Source organism: Schistocerca americana, chromosome 3 (assembly GCF_021461395.2).
Source record: "Schistocerca americana isolate TAMUIC-IGC-003095 chromosome 3, iqSchAmer2.1, whole genome shotgun sequence".
NCBI lineage: Eukaryota > Metazoa > Arthropoda > Insecta > Orthoptera > Acrididae > Schistocerca > Schistocerca americana.
This window is the reverse complement of record NC_060121.1, coordinates 709,384,854-709,397,484: the sequence shown is the minus strand read 5'-3', so window position 1 is coordinate 709,397,484 and position 12,631 is coordinate 709,384,854. Positions and strand designations below refer to the sequence as shown.

At 43.0% G+C, this 12,631-nt stretch overlaps 1 protein-coding gene across 1 annotated transcript; it reads right to left on the bottom strand.

Moving 5' to 3' along the window:
- Positions 1 to 1,737: 1,737 nt before the first annotated feature.
- LOC124606330 (mucin-19-like) lies at positions 1,738 to 12,317 on the bottom strand. The gene is made up of 4 exons (XM_047138312.1): positions 12,305 to 12,317; positions 4,729 to 6,042; positions 3,355 to 4,407; positions 1,738 to 3,153 (listed from the first exon to the last, which is right to left on the bottom strand). Exons 1-4 carry the CDS (start codon positions 12,315 to 12,317, stop codon positions 2,039 to 2,041), a joined length of 3,495 nt encoding a protein of 1,164 aa, XP_046994268.1. The 3' UTR covers positions 1,738 to 2,038.
- Positions 12,318 to 12,631: the final 314 nt, after the last annotated feature.

Below are 12,631 nucleotides of genomic sequence, written 5' to 3'. Positions count from 1 at the left end.
CATACGTCTTCGAGTCATCCTGCACGCCTGCTCAAGTCACGCTGTTACATTACCTCCGATTTATAGCGACGACGAGAACAGGCATATTTTATGGATAAAGGGCGTTGCGCCGCGATATCGATCTTGACCTTGGACCCATGGGCCGACATGGTTCAAATGCTACTCACATCTGCAGAACGTACTAGTGTACAAGTCCTGCGAATATGAATGTCCTATCTCTAGTCTTCAAGGGATTCTGATTTTTCTGAACACGAGTTTATATGTGCTGATGCGTCAGTTTTGCTTGCTGACGTTTTAATTTTTAATGTTTGGACTCTTTTTCCGGGCTTCATACTCCACGATACGTAACAACATCAAACTCTTACTGCATTTTTTTTTTTTTGTAGAAAATACATTTGATTTCGTGACATTTTGTTTTGTGTTATTTACGATAGTAAAACAATAATTGTTCACAATAATTTGCTAGTTTCAGTTGATCAGTTTTTCACTTACATTAGTGTATCTACAAGTTATCTCTGTGACCTGTGTTATCTCTGTCATCAGCCATACGTCTCCCTGATTCATTTACATTCATTCGTAGCTTTATATGTTACTTTTCCTTTGATGATCTTTCTGAAAAAAATAATAAAATTGTATAACTATGCCGTTGACAGGGAAATTAAATCTACCCACATCCATAATTTTTCTGATGTAGCTGATTCCTGTAGGGAATCCTGCTTTTTGTTTCGGCTCTTCCTGACAGAAGTCAAATTTTTTCGTTTCACTATCAGATTAGTCTTTAGCCAATATGTAATTACACAAATAAAGAATGCCTTTGATCGAATGTCGATTCTAACGTTTTACTACTGCTAAACAAGTGCGCGGAATGTATTTCCGTTTGCTATTTGCTTGGTAATGTGATGTTTGATACTGATAAACGAACCATAGTCAGCGTGATGAGACGGTGAGCTTTCCTTTAGTGGATACCATGCATGCATTGTCGCATAGTTTTACTTGATGAGTAAAGTGATACAAAGTAATGGTCCCTGTCATAACAGGTAGGTGCCTTGTTTTGAGATGTCAAGCCACGTCGAGAATTTCATTTTCGTCGATAATATTTTCACGATTAACGGAGTCGATATAGACACGTATTTCAAGCGATAGTGTACATGTGACTGCTGCCTAGACACGTAGCTGTGTTTGAAACTTCAAGCAACAGCACAGTTACACCGTCAAGAACTGCAAATCAGAGGTAGACGGGAAAATCAAGATGACTACCCGATTCCGTTAGACTTGAAGGCTACTATGACACGCATTCTGCTTTTGAAACAATAAATTTATGTTTGCTGATTCACACAGTTCCCAAGCTCAAACATCACCTAATGACGGAGATACCAGGAGGAAACATGGAGAAATGTGTATTTTATAGTGCCAGTATCACAGTTAGAAGGAATGCTTTACGGTCCAGGGGCTATAAAGATCGAAAAACCTTTTAAATGCAATCATTATTTATTATACAGATTCGAAAAAAAAATTAAAATTGTATTTCAGTGGACCAAAAAAACATTTCTACATATGTGACATCTGCCGTTTCTACGCCTATGTAAAGAGTGTAAATATGAGTTCAGTAACACTAAACGTAACACTCTGCTGTGTATTATGAAATGATTTTTTGCACGTTACACAGTTACATGAATAAGAAGAAATATAAATTTAAAGATAAATACATCTATTAGATATTCACTTAGTCACATATAGAGTCAAAAGGAGAGTCTCACAGATACAGTTTCACACTGAAAAACAGCTCAAAACAAAATATTTCAGTGATTGATGCGCCATGACTGCAAACGCAATATAGACTTCAGTTGGTTCTGCGTCCGAGATGCTTAACAATAGAATCTTCAACATATGTAAGACATGGTAAAACTGAATCATAAGCGTCTTATAGGCGAATAACACTGTGGATCTACCAGGTGTACCACAACTTAGTTTGGCTAAAACTATAGCAGTCATATTGGTAGGCTGAAGCTATAGTAGCCATTTTGGTAGCACATGCCTATTAAGCTGAACTATTTACACAGCCAGCACGGTATGGCCAGTCGCATACTTCCAGTGTAGGGTTGAAATGGAGCCCCGCAGGGCAGTCAAATGTAACAGGTGTACCATGGTCACATTTGCAGAACTTGGTGCAGTCAGATGAATGGGGAAGGTGCTTAGCAATAGAGTTCTCATCTTCATATTGTGGGCAGCTGCCGACTGCTGGGCAGTCTCCTGTTGGATTGGCTGTTGAGCTTGGTGCTACCGTTGGAGCTGCTGTAGTGGCAGCACTTGTAGGAGCAGCTGTCGATGAGCTTGGTGCTGCAGTTGGAGCTGCTGTAGTGGCAGCACTTGTAGGAGCAGCTGTAGATGAGCTTGGTGCTGCAGTTGGAGCTGCTGTAGTGGCTGCACTTGTGGGAGCAGCTGTGGATGAACTGGGAGCTGCAGTTGACGCTGATCCACCTGAACAGCCCGCCTGGTCTGGCCAGTCACATACTTCTAGTGTAGGGTTGAAGTGGAGTCCAGCAGGACAGTCGAATGTGACAGGTTTTCCATGATCACATTTACAGAATTGGCTGCAGTTTGTGGCATGGGGGAGGTGCTTAGCAATAGAGTTCTCATCTTCATATTGTGGGCAGGTGCCGACTGCTGGGCAGTCTCCTGATGGAGCAGGTGTCGGATTGGCTGTTGAGCTTGGTGCTGCTGTTGGAGCTGCTGTAGTGGCAGCACTTGTAGGAGCAGCTGTGGATGAGCTTGGTGCTGCCGTTGGAGCTCCTGTAGTGGCAGCACTTGTAGGAGCTGCTGTTGATGAGCTTGGTGCTGCAGTTGGAGCTGCTGTAGTGGCTGCACTTGTGGGAGCAGCTGTGGATGAACTGGGAGCTGCAGTTGACGCTGATCCACCTGAACAGCCCGCCTGGTCTGGCCAGTCACATACTTCTAGTGTAGGGTTGAAGTGGAGTCCAGCAGGACAGTCGAATGTGACAGGTTTTCCATGATCACATTTACAGAATTGGCTGCAGTTTGTGGCATGGGGGAGGTGCTTAGCAATAGAGTTCTCATCTTCATATTGTGGGCAGGTGCCGACTGCTGGGCAGTCTCCTGATGGAGCAGGTGTCGGATTGGCTGTTGAGCTTGGTGCTGCTGTTGGAGCTGCTGTAGTGGCAGCACTTGTAGGAGCAGCTGTGGATGAGCTTGGTGCTGCCGTTGGAGCTCCTGTAGTAGCAGCACTTGTAGGAGCTGCTGTTGATGAGCTTGGTGCTGCAGTTGGAGCTGCTGTAGTGGCTGCACTTGTGGGAGCAGCTGTGGATGAACTGGGAGCTGCAGTTGACGCTGATCCACCAGAACAGCCTGCTTGGTCTGGCCAGTCACATACCTCTAGCGTAGGGTTGAAGTGGAGTCCAGCAGGACAGTCGAATGTGACAGGTTTTCCATGATCACATTTACAGAATTGGCTGCAGTTTGTGGCATGGGGAAGGTGCTTAGCAATAGAGTTCTCATCTTCATATTGTGGGCAGGTGCCGACCGCTGGGCAGTCATCTGATGGAGCAGATGTAGGATTGGCTGTTGAGCTTGGTGCTGCCGTTGGAGCTGCTGTAGTGGCAGCACTTGTAGGAGCAGCTGTTGATGAGCTTGGTGCTGCAGTTGGAGCTGCTGTAGTGGCTGCACTTGTGGGAGCAGCTGTGGATGAACTGGGAGCTGCAGTTGACGCTGATCCACCTGAACAGCCCGCCTGGTCTGGCCAGTCACATACTTCTAGTGTAGGGTTGAAGTGGAGTCCAGCAGGACAGTCGAATGTGACAGGTTTTCCATGATCACATTTACAGAATTGGCTGCAGTTTGTGGCATGGGGGAGGTGCTTAGCAATAGAGTTCTCATCTTCATATTGTGGGCAGGTGCCGACTGCTGGGCAGTCTCCTGATGGAGCAGGTGTCGGATTGGCTGTTGAGCTTGGTGCTGCTGTTGGAGCTGCTGTAGTGGCAGCACTTGTAGGAGCAGCTGTGGATGAGCTTGGTGCTGCCGTTGGAGCTCCTGTAGTGGCAGCACTTGTAGGAGCTGCTGTTGATGAGCTTGGTGCTGCAGTTGGAGCTGCTGTAGTGGCTGCACTTGTGGGAGCAGCTGTGGATGAACTGGGAGCTGCAGTTGACGCTGATCCACCTGAACAGCCCGCCTGGTCTGGCCAGTCACATACTTCTAGTGTAGGGTTGAAGTGGAGTCCAGCAGGACAGTCGAATGTGACAGGTTTTCCATGATCACATTTACAGAATTGGCTGCAGTTTGTGGCATGGGGGAGGTGCTTAGCAATAGAGTTCTCATCTTCATATTGTGGGCAGGTGCCGACTGCTGGGCAGTCTCCTGATGGAGCAGGTGTCGGATTGGCTGTTGAGCTTGGTGCTGCTGTTGGAGCTGCTGTAGTGGCAGCACTTGTAGGAGCAGCTGTCGATGAGCTTGGTGCTGCCGTTGGAGCTCCTGTAGTGGCAGCACTTGTAGGAGCTGCTGTTGATGAGCTTGGTGCTGCAGTTGGAGCTGCTGTAGTGGCTGCACTTGTAGGAGCAGCTGTGGATGAGCTTGGTGCTGCCGTTGGAGCTCCTGTAGTAGCAGCACTTGTAGGAGCTGCTGTTGATGAGCTTGGTGCTGCAGTTGGAGCTGCTGTAGTGGCTGCACTTGTGGGAGCAGCTGTGGATGAACTGGGAGCTGCAGTTGACGCTGATCCACCAGAACAGCCTGCTTGGTCTGGCCAGTCACATACCTCTAGCGTAGGGTTGAAGTGGAGTCCAGCAGGACAGTCGAATGTGACAGGTTTTCCATGATCACATTTACAGAATTGGCTGCAGTTTGTGGCATGGGGAAGGTGCTTAGCAATAGAGTTCTCATCTTCATATTGTGGGCAGGTGCCGACCGCTGGGCAGTCATCTGATGGAGCAGATGTAGGATTGGCTGTTGAGCTTGGTGCTGCCGTTGGAGCTGCTGTAGTGGCAGCACTTGTAGGAGCAGCTGTTGATGAGCTTGGTGCTGCAGTTGGAGCTGCTGTAGTGGCTGCACTTGTGGGAGCAGCTGTGGATGAACTGGGAGCTGCAGTTGACGCTGATCCACCAGAACAGCCTGCTTGGTCTGGCCAGTCACATACTTCCAGTGTAGGGTTGAAGTGGAGTCCAGCAGGACAGTCGAATGTGACATGTTTTCCGTGGTCACATTTACAGAACTGGCTGCAGTTTGTGGCATGGGGGAGGTGCTTAGCAATAGAGTTCTCATCTTCATATTGTGGGCAGGTGCCGACTGCTGGGCAGTCTCCTGATGGAGCAGGTGTCGGATTGGCTGTTGAGCTTGGTGCTGCTGTTGGAGCTGCTGTAGTGGCAGCACTTGTAGGAGCAGCTGTGGATGAGCTTGGTGCTGCTGTTGGAGCTGATGTAGTGGCAGCACTTGTAGGAGCAGCTGTGGAAGAGCTGGGAGCAGCAGTTGATGCTGATCCACCTGAACAGCCCGCCTGGTCTGGCCAGTCACATACTTCCAGTGTAGGGTTGAAGTGGAGTCCAGCAGGACAGTCGAATGTGACAGGTTTTCCATGGTCACATTTACAGAACTGGCTGCAGTTTGTGGCATGGGGAAGGTGCTTAGCAATAGAGTTCTCATCTTCATATTGTGGGCAGGTGCCGACTGCTGGACAGTCTCCTGATGGAGCAGATGTTGGATTGTCTGTTGAGCTTGGTGCTGCAGTTGGAGCTGCTGTAGTGGCAGCACTTGTAGGAGCAGCTGAGGATGAGCTTGGTGCTACAGTTGATGGTGATGCACCTGAACAGCCTGCACGGTCTGGCCAGTCACATACTTCCAGCACAGGGTTGAAGTGGAGTCCATCAGGACATATAAACAATACAGGTGCGGCGTGATCACATTTGTAGAAAAGTGAACAGTTTTTGCTGTCTGGTAGATGGTCTGTGTGATCCAGCGCATCTACTGGCGGACAGTCACCTACAGGTGATGCGTCGACTGCAGTTACAGCAACTAGGACCCACACGGTCGTTAACACACTTGCTGAAAGTAAAATGAAAGTATGTGATAATTTTGCTATCACTTAAAGAATGCTATTTGCTAAATTTTAGTGGCACTTAGCAGAATATTTCATAAAATGACATTTCCTTTTGTGCGACCCAAAAGCAATATCGTCAAGGAATTACCAGATTCAGTGTTCGGTAAACAAGTGTGTAGTGAGCTGTGCTGTTAGTTGGTTCAAATGGTTCAAATGGCTCTGAGCAGTATGGGACTTAACATCTGAGGTTATCAGTCCCCTAGAACTTAGAACTACTTAAACCTAACTAACCTAAGGACATCACGCACATCCATGCCCGAGGCAGGATTCGAACCTGCAACCGTGGCGGTGGCGCGGTTCCAGACTGAAGCGCCTAGAACCGCTCGGCCACTCCGGCCTGCTGTTAGTTAGTCCCTTCGTGACTTCATTTTGTGTTGCAGAACAGGAATGTATTTTATGTTAAGTTTAAAATGTAGCAAGACATTTAAACCAACAATATTAATAATTCCTAGTGTCCACTTTACATATATTTCCAGTACAAATGATACGGAATTAAATCGTGCGTGCCTTCATGAAGCAACTATATATATCTTTCCTTCAGTTATGTAACATTCCACTGGACCCTGTAATAAACCTGGTACAGTATGAAGGGTGTCTTTAATATTTGGAGGAGACAAACTCGGATCGCTGTACATGAAACATCATTAAAGCATTTTAAAATAATCCATTCTTCTAGGACTGTGGTTTTGGCCCCCATGAGTAGTTGCAATTCGGCCGCTTAAAATGAAATATGAAGCCCCGAAATAATTTCGTCTCTCGCTCGTTTAGGGCTGTAGATACGATAACACGAAGGATATTGCGAACGTGATTAAGAGCGCCACCTGCCTGTTTCACGGTGTAGTACATTTCTGTACTTGCATCTGTCGGGGGACCCCTGAGGGCCAAGGAAGCACTGAATAGGCACATGCTCTGAAGTGCCCATGTGTTGTAAATATATATTAGGCAAGACCATATTTTGACCTGATCTTGCCATAGATATTCAAAATTCACACTGCTCTGTTAGACTGTTTAGTGTTTTTTCTGTTACTGTTTCTTCTAAAACGCTGACAGAGTCCTGAGTGTTGTTAGCGTACAGCACACACAACTGTAGGGGCTTCTTCAGTTCTTTTGTGCAAGTAGCATTTCAGAAAGGACATTACTTGATTAATGTGCATTTGCTACTGATGCTTGCTTCACCGTACGTTTGTGACAGTTTTCTACAATTGCAATCAGCTTGTTGTTGTCATCATTATTCCCTTCAACGGAAGAAGAATATACTTCAGTTTTTCCAAGATTCTGACACATGCGTTCACAGAGAAAGTAATCCTAAAGACGTAGGAGTGTCAGCACGAGCGGAGTTTTCAATATCGGTAGCTGTCATGACCCGAGTATAAAAAGCAACGTTTGCGCGAACAGTTATGACTTACTCACACAATGTAGGAGAAGACAGATTACTATTCATCGTAATGAGGAGACACAAAGTTGCAGTTAGGCATTATTAAAAGACACTTGCACATAAGATTTCGGCCACAACCCTTTTCCGAAGAAACGCACACCTCATGCACACGTGACCGCCAATTCCGGCTGCTCGGCATTCTGGCCCGAGCTGCCAGAGGTGGTTGTCACGTGTCCGTTAGTTGTTCTTGCTTGTGTGAATGAATAGTGTGTATTTATCTTTTTTCAAGAAAGACTGTGGCCGAAAGCTTATATGTAAGTGTCTTTTAAATGTGCCTGTCTGCAACTTAGCGTGTCTTATTTATGGTTAAGTAGCAATCTGTCTTTTCCTATATTGTTGATATTCTTCGTAGGAGACTATAAGTGACCCTTTTTTCAGAAATGGAAGAATATGGAAGGTATTTTGAAACTCTTGACAAAGATATTATTTTAGTGACGTATATGATGGAAGAATAACTAATTTCGTGGAATTACGCATGTATTTTACGAGTTGGCTACAACATGCAAGTGTAAGGATTCACTGAGGTGATAATGCAAGGGTTCTGTCATGTGACGTGATGAGCCTTATTCAGTGCCTGATGTATTAACAACAAATGAAATGAACTGATTGCATTCAAACACCGAGGCAAATATGCCAGGGTAAGTGAATTTTCCGTGTCAAGTTGGAAAAATATAGCACCTGAAAAATTTACTGCGTAACAATTATGCGACTTGTCGCGGCTCGCGAAATTTGGGCAGAGTTGCTGTTTTGAAAGTGCCAGTTATTGGCACATATTATCCTGAGAGGTCTTTGGATTAACTTGGAGAATGCTTCGCATCAGTTACAACTTTGCCAGTGAAAAAGAAGAATATTGTTAATACCTGCAACAGTTCTCCCTGAATTACGATTCCAATTATGTTTACCATGTTGATAAGAGTGAATCCGTCTTTTGCAAACTGAATATTTATTTTTAATTACTAAATATGTTTTACCTTTTCACACCAGGCATCGTCAATGATTTACATTTTTCTCTGCTTTTCTTGTTTGCGTTGGGTCTTCTGCAGGCATTATACGCACCCAGTACGTATTTGCAATTGATAATGTGTCACATTTATACATTTCGCCTTTACCGTTGCAGAATGCTTATGTGCCATACCAAAATAACAGGGAGGTCCTTTAATATTGGCAAGTAACATTTAACTGCGCACTGATTTCCCTGACTCTACAACCATGAAACAGTCGCGTGACATATTGGTTGCAGGAACGGGCGTGACCTATGAAAACGACAGAGAAAGTGAAACAACGAAAATATTTGTTTATATCACTTGATACGTTAGTTATCTAACAGTCAAGTTACGCAAACAAGAGAAATTTGAATGTTAATCATCTGTAACTGCATAGAAATATTTGAGATCGCAACAAAGTCTAACAAAAACACCGATGGAAATCTCAACATACCGCAACTTGTTAAGGATCAAAATTCGAAGAAAGGAATATTATGGTTTAATGTCCCATCGACGACAGAGCACAAGATACTCTTCAAGGAAGGATACTCGTCCGTATCCATTTCAAAGGAATCATCCCAGTATTGAACTAAACAGCTTGGGAACATTGCGGATTACAATAAACCGAAATGATCGGTTGAGAAGTTGAACCATCCCCCTCGAGATTATGGGTTAAGTGTTTTACCACTGCACCATCTTACTCGATATCAGAATTCCAGTATGAAAAACGTCGTATTGTATGGTATGCTACTGTTCTTAATTGAACCAGTTAAAATAACGTTAAGTGGCACGTTATGGATCATCAGGTTTTAATTTTGTAATATCTACAATATTTGTCTGTACAACAGAACGGATAAAAGCTGAAGGATGGCTACGTTCAGTTGACGAAGGATCCCTGCTGTTTGCTGGTAAGCAGCTATGTCATTGAAATGGGACAATAAAGGGAAAGGACAGTTAGTTGGAAGAGAAAGACCGTCATTAAACCAATTACTAACGCAAAGTACGCAATATACCATTCCGCATTGTAAGGTGTATCGAGAGCCTACACAAGAATAAAAATTAGGACAGGAGTAATTAAACAAATACTGAAAAGTAAGTAAAGATAAGATACCCGTTTCGCATGAAAATAAAAGACCACAGCCGTCCAGTAAGGCTGAAGCGATCGTAGACATTTACCTGTCCCCTGCACGGGAAACTCAGAATGTTTAAATCTATACCCAGCCAATATTATCGCTTTCCCTGAACAATTCGCAATATTTTCTGCCCGTGGGACAGACACATTGTGGACACAGCGAATACTAACCTCTGTCTACGTTCACCTTTTCAATGACGGAAGTTACATTCCATAGTATTTAATTCATAGCGTACGCACTGAAAGCTAAGAGTTTCACAGTCGTGGTCTACAAGTCGATTAATTTATTTATGTGTGTATTAACGTACGTTTTCATTTGAGGAGAATTTTTTTTTTGAACTGTGTTCGAAGCTTCCACACCGTACTACTCTTAAGTAGGATGCAACCATATTAACCATAATAATATATTAGTGTTATAATATATCTCTCTGAGAAGAAAATGTCGATAGATTAACAACCCTCAGTAGTTTGTTTCACTTTGAGATCGAGAGGAATTGGATATTCCCAAAAAGATTTCCAAAACAGGTTCGTATGATGCAGGTACAAATCATCAAAAATTTTTGACGAAGTTACAAAGTATTAAGTGCAAATTCAGATCACTAAATATAAGACAGAATTCACATATACCATAAAGATACCGGTAACACGAAATGGCATGAACAGATGAGTGTAAACCTAATTCTTTTCAGACTATTAAAAATGTGTGCGTATCTTCGTAGCCAAAAGGATTTTGTAAACTATTCTCTGGAATATACTCATGATACGATAAGTTGCAGCTTACACATATATGCGTATCTGACAGAAACAGCTCATATAATGGACAGATAGTCTTACTTATACTCCTCACACCAGTACCAGAAGAATCAAGATTATTTAAAAATATTTCATTCACTTACTGGATCTCCTTCAAGAGATCCATTCCTGCGAAAGAATGATGAAGACGGTCAAAACCATTGTCCGTGTTAAGAATAATTACTCCAGCATGAACATCAACATCGCCGAACGCCCACATCAATTTGAAGATACCATAATCTACTAGTATTCACTTGTTCCAAGGAAATGTAAATTCGTGATCTTGTAGTAAACGGAAGTAAACGCCATATGTATTATGAACAACGGTACGATATTGCTATCGCTGTCACATTAAACGGTTTCGTGTTTATATAGGTTTCTAGATCATAGCACACGGATTGTTTATTCCATCTAACAGCAGAACCTAGTGTTAAATTTGGTCAATGACAAAAAGGCGATAATCTGCTCCGATTTATGTGAAACACTCAGATCTCGTCAATTTGTGATCGACAATACTAAAGAAAAACTTATACCGGAATCTTTTACTGAATGAGGTACTCATAACAAGAAATCGGGGCACAACAAGACCAAATGTTTCACATTTCACTACAAGCCACGAAAACCTTAAGAAGTTGCAGTAAATTAAGTATTTCTAAGAATCCGTGTTGTCTCGAACCACCTGCAAAATGATGAGTACCACACAGTGCAACACGTGTCTGAAACTAATGATGATCAACCCGTCCTAAAGAAACATACTACAAACATGTTACATTCGTCTAAGTTTCATGTTTGTAAACAGCAAGATAACGCCACCACGAGAGAATAAATATAAAATAAGAACGAGAATGACAAAGAAAAACTAAGACAGATAGTGTAGAAGAAACGAAACTTAGAGCAATGTGTTAAATCCAACTTTCTGTCAATATTTTCAAAAAATAGACTTAAGAAAATATTACTGAATTCCTTGAAAAGAATGAAACGTTACAGGAGCAACAGAAAAGTTATGTTTACTCTTTCCAAATAACCGCGTTTTGAGACAGCGAGGAAGTCTACAGTCATAACTACGAATCTTCAATTTCACAATTAAACTATTACGTCTGTTGTTCAGAGGACTGATTGTGTTACAGCTGGTCCCATGCTATCCCAAAACTTTTCTTCAGAAATAATGAGTATAAACATCTTGATGTAAGATAAAGAGATGTTTGTGAACCTTAGTTAATCCACTATGGCGTATATTATGGCAGAAACCCTATTGAACTGAGCCAAAACTTAATGTTAAGGGAAAGCGATTTTCCTTTAAAATGCCAATAAATGTTGGATAAAGTTTATTAGGAGTCGAATTATATCGTAGTATAGTATCTGATTCGGTTCATCGAGGCAGTATTACATTACCGGAACCGAAAAAAATGAATGGTTATTATGATATGTGTAAACCTTCTGTCAAATAGAGAAGCTATGATGTACAAATCTAAACCGAGCGGCCTCAGTCACAGTACATCTTTTAAGCAGTCAATAAGTTTTAACTGCATATAAATTTGTGACTATGAGTAATGAATGCATAAGTTACAATTGACAGTTGTCTTGTTTCGTTAGTCGTCCCTAAGTGAGTTGAATATTGCTGTTCCTACAGTTTTTAAACAACAAATCCGAAAAGATAGCACAAGAAACAAGTTTCTCGTAGAAACAGAATACAAGAGAGATATAAAATGGGTGGCAGTACTCGGCGGGAGTTGTTAATAGACGCAGGAATGTACCTGGCACAGAAAACGAGTCCTAGCGCATGGCTACCACATTTGTATCGGTAAAATGAAGTCTGTCAGTGAGAATAACAAAAAACTAGAACACAGCTGTAGTTTTCAGCTCACCTCTTAGATTCATGTCGAAAAGACGTCAGCGCTTTCGATGGTTCACAGTGAATGGCGATACCAAGGATAAGCACTGGTGGTAGGAGCTTATATATCATGGCTTGTGTAGAATTATCACAGTGAAACAAGTTATCTTGATCTTATCTCGCAAAAGTGAAACAGGTAGTACGTCACATCCAGAAAATGCGAAATTTTGGGGGGTCTCCGTCCGAAAGTAACACGCCCATGCTCCGATACGGTTTTTAGAGATACGTCGTGTCATATCAAAACGTGTGGAGGGAGATACAGTGCTGTTGCTGGCGGGGCAAATCCAATACGCACGTACAA